General features: G+C 29.2%; 4 protein-coding genes across 4 annotated transcripts; 2 read left to right on the top strand and 2 right to left on the bottom strand.

The window, feature by feature from the left end:
- Positions 1-2,738: 2,738 nt before the first annotated feature.
- On the bottom strand, positions 2,739-5,141 carry PPL_10814 (3',5'-bisphosphate nucleotidase; the record flags this gene model as incomplete). The annotated part of the gene is made up of 3 exons (XM_020581577.1): positions 2,739-2,778; positions 4,073-4,342; positions 4,414-5,141. 3 exons carry the CDS (start codon positions 5,139-5,141, stop codon positions 2,739-2,741), a joined length of 1,038 nt encoding a protein of 345 aa, XP_020427893.1.
- A 122-nt stretch (positions 5,142-5,263) lies between these two features.
- On the top strand, positions 5,264-7,860 carry PPL_10813 (WD40 repeat domain-containing protein; the record flags this gene model as incomplete). The annotated part of the gene is made up of 6 exons (XM_020581576.1): positions 5,264-5,269; positions 5,563-5,666; positions 5,716-5,979; positions 6,048-6,366; positions 6,475-6,872; positions 6,954-7,860. 6 exons carry the CDS (start codon positions 5,264-5,266, stop codon positions 7,858-7,860), a joined length of 1,998 nt encoding a protein of 665 aa, XP_020427892.1.
- A 343-nt stretch (positions 7,861-8,203) lies between these two features.
- On the bottom strand, positions 8,204-11,307 carry PPL_10812 (uncharacterized protein; the record flags this gene model as incomplete). Its single annotated transcript, XM_020581575.1, has 3 exons — positions 8,204-8,673; positions 8,763-10,305; positions 11,302-11,307. 3 exons carry the CDS (start codon positions 11,305-11,307, stop codon positions 8,204-8,206), a joined length of 2,019 nt encoding a protein of 672 aa, XP_020427891.1.
- A 169-nt stretch (positions 11,308-11,476) lies between these two features.
- Positions 11,477-13,196, top strand: PPL_10811 (uncharacterized protein; the record flags this gene model as incomplete). The annotated part of the gene is made up of 4 exons (XM_020581574.1): positions 11,477-11,801; positions 11,866-12,047; positions 12,156-12,876; positions 12,940-13,196. The coding sequence occupies 4 exons, from the start codon at positions 11,477-11,479 to the stop codon at positions 13,194-13,196; spliced, it is 1,485 nt and encodes a 494-aa protein (XP_020427890.1).
- Positions 13,197-13,305: the final 109 nt, after the last annotated feature.

The following is a 13,305-nucleotide window of genomic DNA, read 5'->3' as shown; positions in this document are numbered from 1 at the left end:
AATAATTAATTTATATTTGTTTTACTAAAAATATTTTTAAAAATTAATTATAAAAGAAAAGAATAAATAAATAAATTAGTATATTACACTTTTAATCATTAAATAAAAAATGGATATGGGTATAGGGAAATCATGAAAAAGAAAAAAGAAATAAGAAATAAGAATTGATGGTTCTATTTTTGCAAACAATATATATAAATAAATAAATATATTTTTTAATTTTATAATGTAAAAAAGAACTATATTTAAAAGAAGTGATTTATTAAAAATAGTGGAACTGAATGAAATTCTGTTCTGTCTGGCTGTTTGGTTTCCTTCCGTGCAACAACAATGAATATGAAAATGAAAAACTTTAAAAACCAAAATAATTTAAAAATACAAAAAAAAACACAAATATTTATTTTTGGAATTTTGTGGTGTTTGAGGTGTGTGTGTACCAATGGTTTAAACCTTAAATCTTTCAAAAGGCTTTTTGTAAACAAGTCTATGGTGTTTAAGTCAGTCTTGTTTAAAAATAACACAATTTCTATCTATCTCTCTCTTTTTGAGAATAAAGTAAAAAGGAAAAGAAATAAGTTATTGAAAGGTCATAGCTATACAAACTATCTTCATCAACACAAATAAATACAAACACAAATTAATTGTAATTTTTACTTTAAAGTAAAAGGGGGTTGGTATGTATGTACCATTGCAATTTTAAAAGTAAAAGTATACACATAAAAAATTAAAATAACACACAAATGTTAAAAACAGTGAACTTGAGTTTCTACCACCAATACACACAAACACACTAATAGACACAATTCATTTTTAATATAGTGGTTGAACCAAAGACTGAATGAATGTCTTGAAAAATATTAAAACAAGAGTGTGTTATATTAAAAATAGGAAATAGTATAAGCATATTTAAATTTAATATACTATTTTCATTCATTCTATTTTTTTAATATATTATCTTAACTCTTCATCATTTTGAAGACGACAAGCGACAAGCTACAACAACATAAAAATATTTATTATAATAAATAAAATATATCACATTTTTAAATAATTACTTTAGAGAGATAAAAATAGTTTAAAAAACGAGTTGTTCAGATCTCTCTCTTTGTAAATAAAATGTGAAATTTTTACAATAGAGATTTTTGATGTTTAGAAAAATGAAGAGATAGAATGAAAGCTGAAGTGTGATAAATAAATATATCCAAAGTTCACAGTATACACAAAAATAGAATAAAGATTACTCTTAAAATCCAAGTTCAATTAATAACTTTTCATTTTGAACAATTGTTTTGTTTGTTTTATATAATTATTTTTTTTGAAAATAAATGAATACTGATATAAATAGATAAATAAAAATATAATAATATAAAAAGTAGGTTGGTGAAGAATCAGGCATAATTTTACTTACATTAATTAATTATATTGGTAAAGATCAAAATTTAACAAATAATACAGTTCGAGACTTAAAATTCCACCAAGAATGGAATTGTTGACCTGAGAAGTAATTTGAAAAGTATTAATACAACAGATATATTATATTAAATAATAAATAATTAGATAAAGATTTATTGAATTTAATTTAGTTTAAATTCAAAAGGATAAAATGATTGATTATTAAATAACAATATTTTTTATTGGTATCTAATATATAAAATATCAATAAATAAAGAATTATATATAGAACTTATCAGTTATTAAAGTATGGTACAAAAATTAAAGTGTTGTTGGTATGTGAGGGGTGTGGTGTGAAGTAATGGAATTTAAGTAAATACAATAACGGTATTATTGTTATTGCAGTCGATCTCTCACTCTGTTTAAGTCATATATAAATATATAAATGTGTGTTTGTGATGTTGTGTGAATTGTGTGTTTGTGTGTTTGTGTGTTAGTGATTTATCACTATTGGTTTTAGAATTTTAAATGTTTTTATGAATTTATAAATAAATAATTTAATGAATAAAAGAAAAGATATTGTCTGATGATGATCTGATTTTTGTGTATCTTTGAAAGACACAATTTGATCTAATGTGTGTTAGTGAATGAAATATGTGACTTTTGAATGAGAGATGACAGTATTTAAAAATTAATATTATTTGTTAATACAAGATAATATTTATAAAAGTACTCCTTTTAAAGTGATTTGGAATATATGAGATAAAAAGATGGATTTGATTAGAGTATTTTTATTTTACTTTTTTTATTTTACAATAAATAAATAAAATGTTTGTGATATTTTCCAATCACACACACAAGTGTATTACTAACGTTAAAGGATTTGTTTTTTTTTTAAATCAATCCTTCATTATTTAAAACCTATGAAAAACTAATCTATTTGATTACTTTTCAATTTTACCCACATCCTTCTACCAAAACAACCACATAAAAATTGATCATTAATCACTTACTCTAGTGTATTTTATCTGAATTGTTATAATTTTCGAATTGTTTTTGTTTTGTTTTAAAAAAACAAATTAAATGATTGTTGTCTCTTAAAAAAAAAAAATGTGTGATGTTATTATGATTTGATTTACTGATTGACTGATTTGATGGATAGGTGTGTAAAACACTCTCTATGATTTCATATGATGATTGGGGTTACGAATTATAATTTATTTAATTTTTAATTTAATTTCAATTTTTGATCAATTGACTTACTGATCGAATGATGGTATGATTTACAAAATGTCATAAAAAGTCGGTTGGATGTTAATTGTCATTGATCAATTTTTTTGATCATTTTATTCAAAGATGAGTGTGAAAGTATAGTGGTGTGGTTTGCTGTTTAAAAAAAAATGAAGACGATCCAAGAATTTTTTGTCCAAAGGTCATTTTCCTCTCTTATAAAAATATGGGAAGGTTATGTTTTGAATATGATTCTTCAAAATCATAGCTTACAAAAATAAAAGCATCAACAACAACAATGAGAAAAAAAAAAAATAGAAAAGGACTCACGTCCACTTTAGACCACCAATGTTTTTAGTTTGAAATTAAAAGGTATTGTCTTATTGAAATATGAGGAAAGGGTTTTCTTTTTGGTAATTTTGTATATTCATATAATGAGTGGATAAAAAAAAAAAATGAGGAATTAAAAAAAAAAAAAACAAAAAAAAACTTTTTAGTGAGTAGGTTATTTGTTCCTGCACTTCTGAAGAAAGAATGGTTTGTTTTAGAGTTTTTTTTTTGATTTATAGAATGTTAATACCTCATAATCTCTATAATAACAATATATCAAAAAAGTATCAAAAATAACCTCAAATTGTTTTACCGATCCAACCAATTATTAAATGTTTTATAAAATCAATCGAAATCTAAATCGATATAGATGGATAGGTAGTAATGATATCAACATATCATAAAAAAATCATAAAAATGTTTTTTCATTGGATCTAAATTTACAATAGATTTTTTGAAAACAAGCCTTAACTATGAAACTACCCCCAAAAAATAAAACAAAAAAATTTTGTTTTTATCCTTTCCAACCGACAGACATTTTTCATAAAAATGATTGACAAATTTTTTTTTTTTTTTGTTGTTGGAAAAACAATGCTTTGTCAGGTTTTTCTTAAAATCATGGTTTTTTTTGATTAGATATCACTGTTTACTAAATTTGAGAACTTGTTGTGTTGAACCATTTTGTTGTTCCTTCTCCTACTTTGAGGATACTCGTAGGAGATCTGAACATACCAAACGATATCATATTTTCAAATAAAATCATTGGTATTATATTAATTTTTTTTTGATATTATTTAATTAAATTAACTATTAATAGTTGCAGATATCCATCCACTTAACAACACTTTTGTACAAAAGTTGATATCTGTGAATTTTTGTTATTTTGTTGGTTTCATTAAAATGAGTAAATATTTTGTGATATTTTTTTCTAAAAAAATAAAATAAAAGATAATTAATATCTGAATGAATTTATATTGATTGACAACTGACAGTTATTTCTCTCGACTGAGTTTATATTTACAATTTCAGTTGATAATACTGATATAGTTAGTTAGTTAGTTGTTAATTCTTGAATTCCAAAAAGTAACTTTTTGATAGTATAAATGATATTTATTCTTACAAGTCGATTGATTTCTTAATAGATTCTTTCAATGCTGGATAGAGGTTAGAATTTGAGCAAACAATACCAATGTTATTGTCTAACTTTCTTCCAACGGAGTAATCAAGTGGTTTACCTTGGAAATCAAATACTTGACCACCTGCTTCCTCAACGATGATATGACCCGCTGCATGATCCCAAATACATTCCTTGTATGCCAATTCAGTTAATCTTAAATAGATATCACTGTCACCTCTTGCTACCATAGCATATTTACATTGACTATCGATTCTACAAAAAAACAAAAATATTAGATATAGGATAATGTTGTTGTTGTTGTTATTGATTTGTTAATTAATTACCTTAATGGATCTCTTGTTACACCTAGATTCTTTGAAATCTTTGAGTTTAATTCATGTCCGAATCCACGTGATACATAGCTCTCTGTGAAGATCGCTTGACTGGAATCGCTCTGGGTTGAGACATGAATGGGTTGTTCGTCGTCACGCTCAATGTGTCTGATGAAAGAACCTGCACCTTTCTGAGCGATCAAGATACATCCTTTGTCGTTGGGTGTGTTTGAAGCAATGGGAAGCGAAGGACATCCGAGAATACCGAGAATCGGTTTGTTATCTTCCATCAACGCCAACGCCACAGCGTATTGGTCACGACGCAAAAATCCGAGAGTTCCATCGATTGGATCGAGTGTCCACCAACGTTTGGTTGTCGGATTCTTTATCTTACCTTTATCCAACAGCTCTGAGAGACGACTGGCATCGATTGGCTTGCTCGCGTTGTAGCGATTGAAGTACTCCAGTACTTTGTTCTGAACGTCTGGTTGCTCAGCCAGAGTATCGGCATCTTCCTCTGCGACAATAGAGTATTCCGATTCACCGAGTGCTTGTGTACTACTGAGTAGACTCTCGATCACCAATGCCTGAACGGTGTAATCACCAACGGTAACGGGCGACTTGTCTTTTTTATTGATTGTCTCTTCATTGACGAGATGACTCTGAATCTCAACACAAGCAATACAAGCTTGTTGAACTGCTTTGATCGCAATACTTCTTAATTTACTTATGGCCAACATGCTTTTAAGATATCCAAAATAAAAAAAAACAATTAGTAAAAAAAAAAAAAAAAAAAAGATCTTCAAATTTTTGATGAAATGATTGTCTTTTTTTTTTTTTTTTTTTTTGGGTGTTAAAATTAATGACAGTAAAAGGTCATGAATTTAAATACTCATAGAATAATCTAATAATAATTGGATTTGTATTTCTTGTTTATTATTAAACAACAAATTCAATACTAAAAAAAAACCAAAAAATTAAACTGTTTTGTTTTTTGATCAATATCTATTGAATATAAAAGTCTTATAATTAGTAACTAATTCAAATTTATAATTGTTGAAATCCAAACATTTTTATTTGTTTTAATACTTCATTAGCTAATCTTTTAATATTAATAGATTATAATAAAAAATAAAATAAAATAATTCAATTTTTTTATAGCCAAAATTTCAAAAATTTCCTTTTATGTTTTTTCTTTTAAGTGTTCTAAATAAACAAGGATTTTTCGGTCATGTGACATTTATATTCAATTCAAATATTAAAATGTATATAATAAATATATTTATATATATATTTAAATATTACTAATAATAGTAGAGAAATGGACTACAGAATCAATAGAGCATTGTTTAAGAAGGAGTTATATGGTCATCGTGAACAAGAGAATCTTAGAGAAACCTTTGTTCAATCAGACTATGCCATTCAGACAATGATGAATACCAGTCATCTGACTGGTCACGATGAATGTGTCAATTCAATTGCATTCAGTGATGATGGTTCACTTGCTCTCACCGGAAGTGATGATGAAACAGTGAGAGTTTGGGATTTCTATAATAGAACAACAATAGATATTCTTTAGTATGTTAATTGTTGTTTGTTTTATTAAATATAATATTCATTATTTAATAATTTATTGTTATAACAAGTGGTCATAATACAAATGTATTTAGTGTTGCATTTATACCTGGAACAGAGAATGGTAGACAAGTTATAAGTGGCGGTAACGATTCGGATGTCAGATATTTCGATAGGGTTGCAAGAACTTCAACAGTGTTCACTCATCATACAAAAAAAGTGTTGAGAGTATGCGCATCACCACGCAATCCCAATTGTATAATGAGTTGTTCAGGCGATGGAACAGTGAGAATGTACGACATCCGACAGAAATATGAAAAATCCTATACACATCAAATACCAAGCGTTGGAAATCATGAAAATGGTGGTGAATACTCTATTTTACCTCAGGTAACTACTATATATATTTCTTTGCAAATTGTTAATATTGTTTTATTTAATATTAACAATTATTATTTATTTATTTATATGGATGGATGGATTTATTTATTTAATTAGATGTTTGGTGGTGGTAGAGCAATAGATAGATTCAATAGAACACAAAAAGAGAGTTTGGTGTTGGATTTCGATAAGGATCATAGTAGATCGGCTGCCAATGGTAGTTCAAGAAACTCTCATCGGAAATCAACGATTTATTGTGTGGATTTCCACCCGTTCGATTCTAATATTTTCGCAACGGCGTCTTCTGATGGTACAGCCAGACTATTCGATTTGCGAACTATAAAGGATTACTCTGCCAACTCCTACGTAAATATCTTTAGAAACATTCACAAACCATTCCCAACCAACAATGAAGCGATGCATGCAACATTCAGTAAGGATGGCACCGAACTATTAGTTACAAACATTTCAGATAGTATTTATTTATATGATATAAATAGAAATTTTGAAAAAGAGTAAATATCTATATATAATTATAAGTTAAGATCTTTATCATATATTAATAGAAATTATTTATTAAAATTTAAATAAAATAGATTAAATTTAGATTACTTTAAGAATCATGCAGCTGAAAAGAAGAAGAAGAAGAAGAAGAAGAGAAGAGCAAACAATTCATCAAGTCCAAAGCAAAGAAAAAGAGAGAGAGTTTCTAATAGTGATCAAGAGGAAGAGGAAGGTGATATAGATATTTTAGATACAGATCCTATAGAAGAGGAAACAGTAGATAGTGATAATCATTCTCATTCCCATGCAAGTGGAGGTGAAGATGAACTACCAGAAGATCAAGAAGAACGTGAACAGAGTTCATCTGACGAGCAGCCAACTAATTTAATGCAATATCAAGAAGCATTACAAGGTGTTCTACAAGATTATTATCAAGATATTCTAGATGGATATATGGATGAAAGTGATGATGATGATGATGATGATGACGATGATGACGATGATGACGATGCATCGGAAGAAGAGGAAGAAGTAGATGATGAAGAAGTTGAAAAGAGTGTATCGGTAGCAGACCAACACGAAAATGAATTGGTAAATACATTTAAACAGGAATTCAATGGACATATCGGTGGAAGAACTATTAAATCATGCGATTTCTATGGACCAAACTCAGAGTATGTCATGTCTGGTAGTGATGATCACCGAATCTATATATGGGAGAAGTCGAGTGGACGACTCGTTAGAATACTGGAGGCACATGAGAACATTGTAAATAGCTGTATAGGACATCCTTCGCTTCCATGTATAATCAGTGCTGGTCTTGAAAACGATGTTTTTATCTGGGAAGCGGAAGACGACTATCCCAACAAGAAAATATTGAAACAAAGACAAAAGAAATTGAATTTCCTCATGGACGCTGCAAATCAATCAAAGAGAGATCAATCATTAGATGAATCTGAATATACTTATATAGATGCATCTGATTGTACACAACAATAAATAAATAAATTATTAAGAGATATATCAATGCTTTTTATTTCTCATTCAACATACATCACTCACCAACTCACTCACTCTCTTTGTTTCTTCAAGCTTATTTAAAAATAAAAAAAGTTACTAACAAAAACATGCTGTGTAAAGTAATAATAAATAAAATAAACATATATTTTTATTAAAATTACTATTATATATCTTTATAAAAATAAAATAAAAAAAAAGGGTTAATGTCTCCCTTTTTTTTTTTTTTTTTCTTTATAACTATGGTACTATTTTTTTTTTTTTTTTCTATATTTTTTGAATTTTTTTAATTATTGCAATTATTATATCAAACAATTAATTAGGATTAACTGCTTGCGGTCTTTTGTTCTACACTTTGATCAACTTGTCTTGATGGAAGTGGTGGGAAACTACCTCTCTTTTTGCTATGAAAATTACTGTTGTTTTGCTCTTTTGGTGAGTTGCTACCATTTAAATCTTTTTTAATTTTACCATTCTCGTTTGATTTTATATGATTGCCGTTGTTACCGTTGTTGTTGTGGTGTGGTGGTTGGTTGATCGTATTGTTTTTCTCGTCATATTGTGGTTGCTTTGGTTTGGAAATAGTTTTAAAGTTCTTTTTATCGAATGATGGTGATTGGTATTGTCCTTTTCTCGGGTGGGTTGGTGTTGTTTGTGATTGTGGTGGTGGTGGTGTTGTTAAAATGGGTGTTGATGTACCAGTATTATTATTATTATTTTCTGTTTTGTTTGGTTTGTTTTCTTCTTTAAGGTGAATCTGTTTGATTGCAGTAGCCATTGATTCTACAACTTTATCTAAAAAACAAAAGAAGAAGAAGAAGAAGAAGAAGATTAGTTAAAAGTTATCCTTTTTATACAATATATTGTTGTTTGAATACACTTACCTGAATCATTATTTTGTTGAATTGTTTGTTGTGGAGTGTAGTTTGGTTTCGGTCCGTTATAGTTTGATTTATTCATTGGTTTGATATCTGATTTTGGTTGGTGATTGTTGTTGCTGTTGTTGTTGTTATTATTATTATTATGATGATGTTGATTCTTTTGTTTGTTGTTTCTGTTGTTTGATGAGTTACCATTGAGTGTTGGTTGATTGGAGGCAGTGGTATTGTTTGGAGTTGGTGTGTTGTTTACTGGAGTGTTATTGCTGTTGGTTTGTGGTGTTGGTTGGATGGTGGCTGGTGGTGTACTTGATGGAGTGGTGCTTGATGACGAGGTAGTCGATGTTTGATTGGAGTTTGATTGTTGTTGTTGTTGTTGTTGTTGTTGGCTGGAAGTCGGTGATGGAATTGTACCTTTAATTAACTGATCGGCTGTCATCGAAATAAAAGTACCAGACGAAGATGATGTAGTAGTTGTTGTTTCAGATGGAGTTGTTTCACCTGATGATTGTTGTTGTTGTTGTTGTTGATGATGTTGATTATGTTGGATTTGTTGATTATGTTGTTGTTGTTGCTGTTGATGATGATGATTGTTGTTATGATGATGATGGCTATTGTTGTTGTGATGTGTTTGTTGTTGTCCATTTTGATGAGTATTATTATTGTTGTTATTTGGTGTCAATTGCTGTTGTTGTTGTTGATCATAGACATTACGATTGTAGAAAAATGGTTGTGGTGGATAGCCTTGCATTGCTGATGGGTGTGGTTGGTATGGGTATTGTTGATAGGGTGCGATCAATGGTGGTGAACGATAGGACATCATGTCTTGTTGTTGTTGTTGTTGCTGTTGACTATAGTACTGTTGCTCGTGTGGTTTCGGGTGGTAGAAAGGACAGTCGTCGCCATTACGACACTTCTCTGCGAAACGGCAGAGTTTACGGGTGTAGGGTGGTGGCGACTGGAATGGAACGACGCCGGTGGTGTATGGCGAGTGTCCGCTGTACTGAAGGATTTGGGGTGGTGGCGATACTAATCCCATACTCTGGTGGTGTGAGTGTGGCGGTATGGGTTGAAAGGGTTGGTGTGGCGCACCGGCACCGCCTGCTTTTCCTTGCATGGCGGCAACTGCGGCGGCGTTGTAAGCGGCGGCCGGACCTGGCTTGTAATATAAGTGGTGTTGCTGCTGGCCGCCAGCAGTGTGAGGAAGCAGCGTGCTGTCTTGAAACGGTTGGTAGTTGCCGGCTTCTTCCCATGAGGAAGCCGATGTCATGCCGTCGTGGCTGTCGTTTTGTTGTTGTTGCTGCTGCTGCAGTTGTTGTTGTGCTTGTGCTTGTTGTTGTGCTGTTGTTGTTTTCGAGCTCGGCGATCCAGCAGTCATTGATTGACCATAGGAGTTTGCGTATGGTGTAGTCATCATCGATTCGTCTCTGCCCGGATGTTTATAGAGACATCCGATAATCTCACAGTGACCGAATCTCGCAAAGGTTCGGCAAATATCCATTTGTGTATAATATGTTGAGGTTGATGATTGATTTGAAATCATGAAAAACTATACATATAAAAAAACTATTTATCTATCTAAAATCTATGAAATCTAATCAAAACTAAACTATCTTGCTTTTTTATTTTTGCTTTTCTATTTCTGTTTGATTTGAATCTGCTTTTTTGATTTTGATTTTTTATTTTTTTTTTTCTGAATTTGATTTCGAAGTTTAAAAAAATATATATTTAAAGAATTGCAAATAACTGGTGGTATTATAAATTATAAAAATAAAGTGTTTTTTTTTGTTGTTTTTTTTTTAATTTATATAAATAAAATTGAGTATTTGTATAAAATTATAAAGTTATTAATATTTTTTATGAATATGTAGAAGAAGAAGATTTTATATTATTATATAAGATTATATTATATATATATATATATATTATTGATAGATTATTATTATTATTATTTATATATTTTTTGACAAGCTACTGCGACAACAACCAACAAACTAATATGGTCGATGAAAGAGAAAGGAATAAAGGAAAAAAAAAAAAACCTTTTAATTTTGCTATTTAATGAATTAAAGGAAGAAAAGAAAAGAATAGAAAGGTAAGAAGAATAGGGTTGATGTTTATTGTTGTTGTGTTGTGATGATGAGAATGAAATAAATGTGAATGTGAGTGGTTGTTGGTTGCTGGTTGTTTTGTGTGTTTTTATGTTCAAAAAAAGAAAATAATATTATTTTTTTGTATAATTTGGTCAACAAGTTTTTCTTTTGTTATTTTACAATTTTACAATATAAATATATAAATATTGATCTAACAATCTATCAATCTGTCTGTCTATCTATCTATTTATCTTTTATATTAATATAATAATATTTAAAAATAAATATGTTAAGATTTGATTTGATTTTATTTGTTTTTACTTGAATGATTGATTGATTGAATGTTATTTATTATTATTTTTATTATTACTTCAATTAATTAAATTATAAAATATGAAAAAAAGGTTAAAATTAATTAAATTGTACCTTTTTTGTGGGTTGTTTTAATTTACCCCCATTTTATGAAAAGTCAAATAGAGAAAAAAAAAAAAAATGGTATTTTAAATTTTTCATTGAATGTGAAGTTCAAGTTTTTGAAAAATGAGGGATTTGATTTGTTATTGTTTTTTATTTTTTTTTCTAATTTGTACTTTAAAATAAAATCACTAAAAATTCATTTCATCAAAGATGTCAAACAATAATAGTAATAATTCAACACATAAATTAGTAAATCTACCACATATTCTATTATCAAACATTGTTGATAATCTAACAGATAATATCGATAAGATTTGTTTTAGTTTAGTTTGTAAAAGATGGTTTGACAATAGAAATAGATATCTATTGTTTGATACATCTACTTTATATTGTATCGATAAACATAGTTCAAGAATCACTTTGAATTCATTTAGATCTTTGATATTCGAATCACTTAGCAAAAAGAAACAATGTACTATGTTTGTCGATCCAGAAGCAAATTATTTTAAGCGTTATGATCATTTAATGGATTATGGTAATTTTAAAAATATCATAACTTTAAATGTATATTCACTTATTATCTTTTTAACTATTAATAGATTCAATTGAAAGTATTGATGAAATAGATCAAAATATAGTGGAAGTAATAATACGAAGCAGGGAAATTAAAGACTCAGATAAACTAATGGCTCGACTCTATGATTTGATTAGTAAATCTAATATCACTAGTATAAAGGATTGTCACACATTAAAGTATGTTCCAGCGAATATCACCTCACTGGTATTTAGTTATTTTTTTAAAGAAGCGTTGTTCAAAGGTTGTCTTCCACCCAACTTGAAGAATCTGAAATTCGTTGGCAATATCTTTAACCCTTGCAATTTCAAAAAGGTGATTGGTGTAGGTGTGTTACCTGATACATTGGAGAGTTTCGAGATGTTTAATATCTACCAAATATTGGAGCCTGGAGTATTACCAACATCATTGAAGATTCTTAGAATCTTGGGTCGTTCAGCACCTGATAACTATCTCAAAGTTGGATCGTTACCACCGAATCTACAGGAATTCATTCATAATGGCAGTGATTTTAATATCGATTCAAACGTTCTACCAAATTCATTGATTACACTTGAGAATGTTCCTGTGTCATGGATGAAGTCAATCAAGCAACTCGAGAATCTTAGATCACTAATGTTGGTAGGAAATTCTGGTAGTTTATTAGATCTCAGTGATCTACCTCAATCACTGACAAGACTGGACATTTCTAACTCAGTAAAGTTACAATCAGCATTGCCTACTTCAATCAGACATCTGAATCTGGGCAATTCAAAGTATGACATCGATGAATTGTTCCCGGATCGATCACTTTATCATTTTGATTACCTACAGGTAGCGGGATTCAAACAAGAATCTCTTGATGGCTTGAATATCAAGAGATTATGTCTCAATAATAATTTCCCTTACACAGAGGAGAGATCAGATACACATAGAGACATTCCATTTGGTGTTGAGACACTTGAGATACTTTACCACAACAAGATCAATCAGAAATCACTTCCATCATCAGTGAAAACACTGGTTGTTGACAATATGCAAAATTTCATACGCCCAGGTATGATCCCAAACTCTGTGAATCATCTTATCATTCGAGATAGCAAATTTATCATTAAAATAGAAGAAGGAATTCTCCCAGACTCTGTTCAAAACATTGAATTGAAACAACTTTTATTTCCAACCACAAAAATGGTTGACAACATTTCATTCAAAGTCGATGATTATAATAAGTGTTCGATTCGAAAACTTGATGATCAATATTACATCGTATTTGGTCATCAAAATAATATCGGATTCATTGCAAGTCTATTCCACAAATCAATGTTTTTAGACAAAGTTAAAGTTCTAAAAATACTTACTTCTAATCATAAATACTAAAATATGCATAAATAAAAAGATTATTGCCAACATACCAATATTTTAAAGATTCAATAATAATAATAATTCATCACACAAATTAGTAAATGTTCCAGGTCTTTTTGACTAT

Source organism: Heterostelium album (assembly GCF_000004825.1).
Source record: "Heterostelium album PN500 unplaced genomic scaffold PPL_scaffold15, whole genome shotgun sequence".
NCBI lineage: Eukaryota > Evosea > Eumycetozoa > Acytosteliales > Acytosteliaceae > Heterostelium > Heterostelium album.
This window is presented reverse-complemented; position numbering and strand designations above follow the sequence as displayed.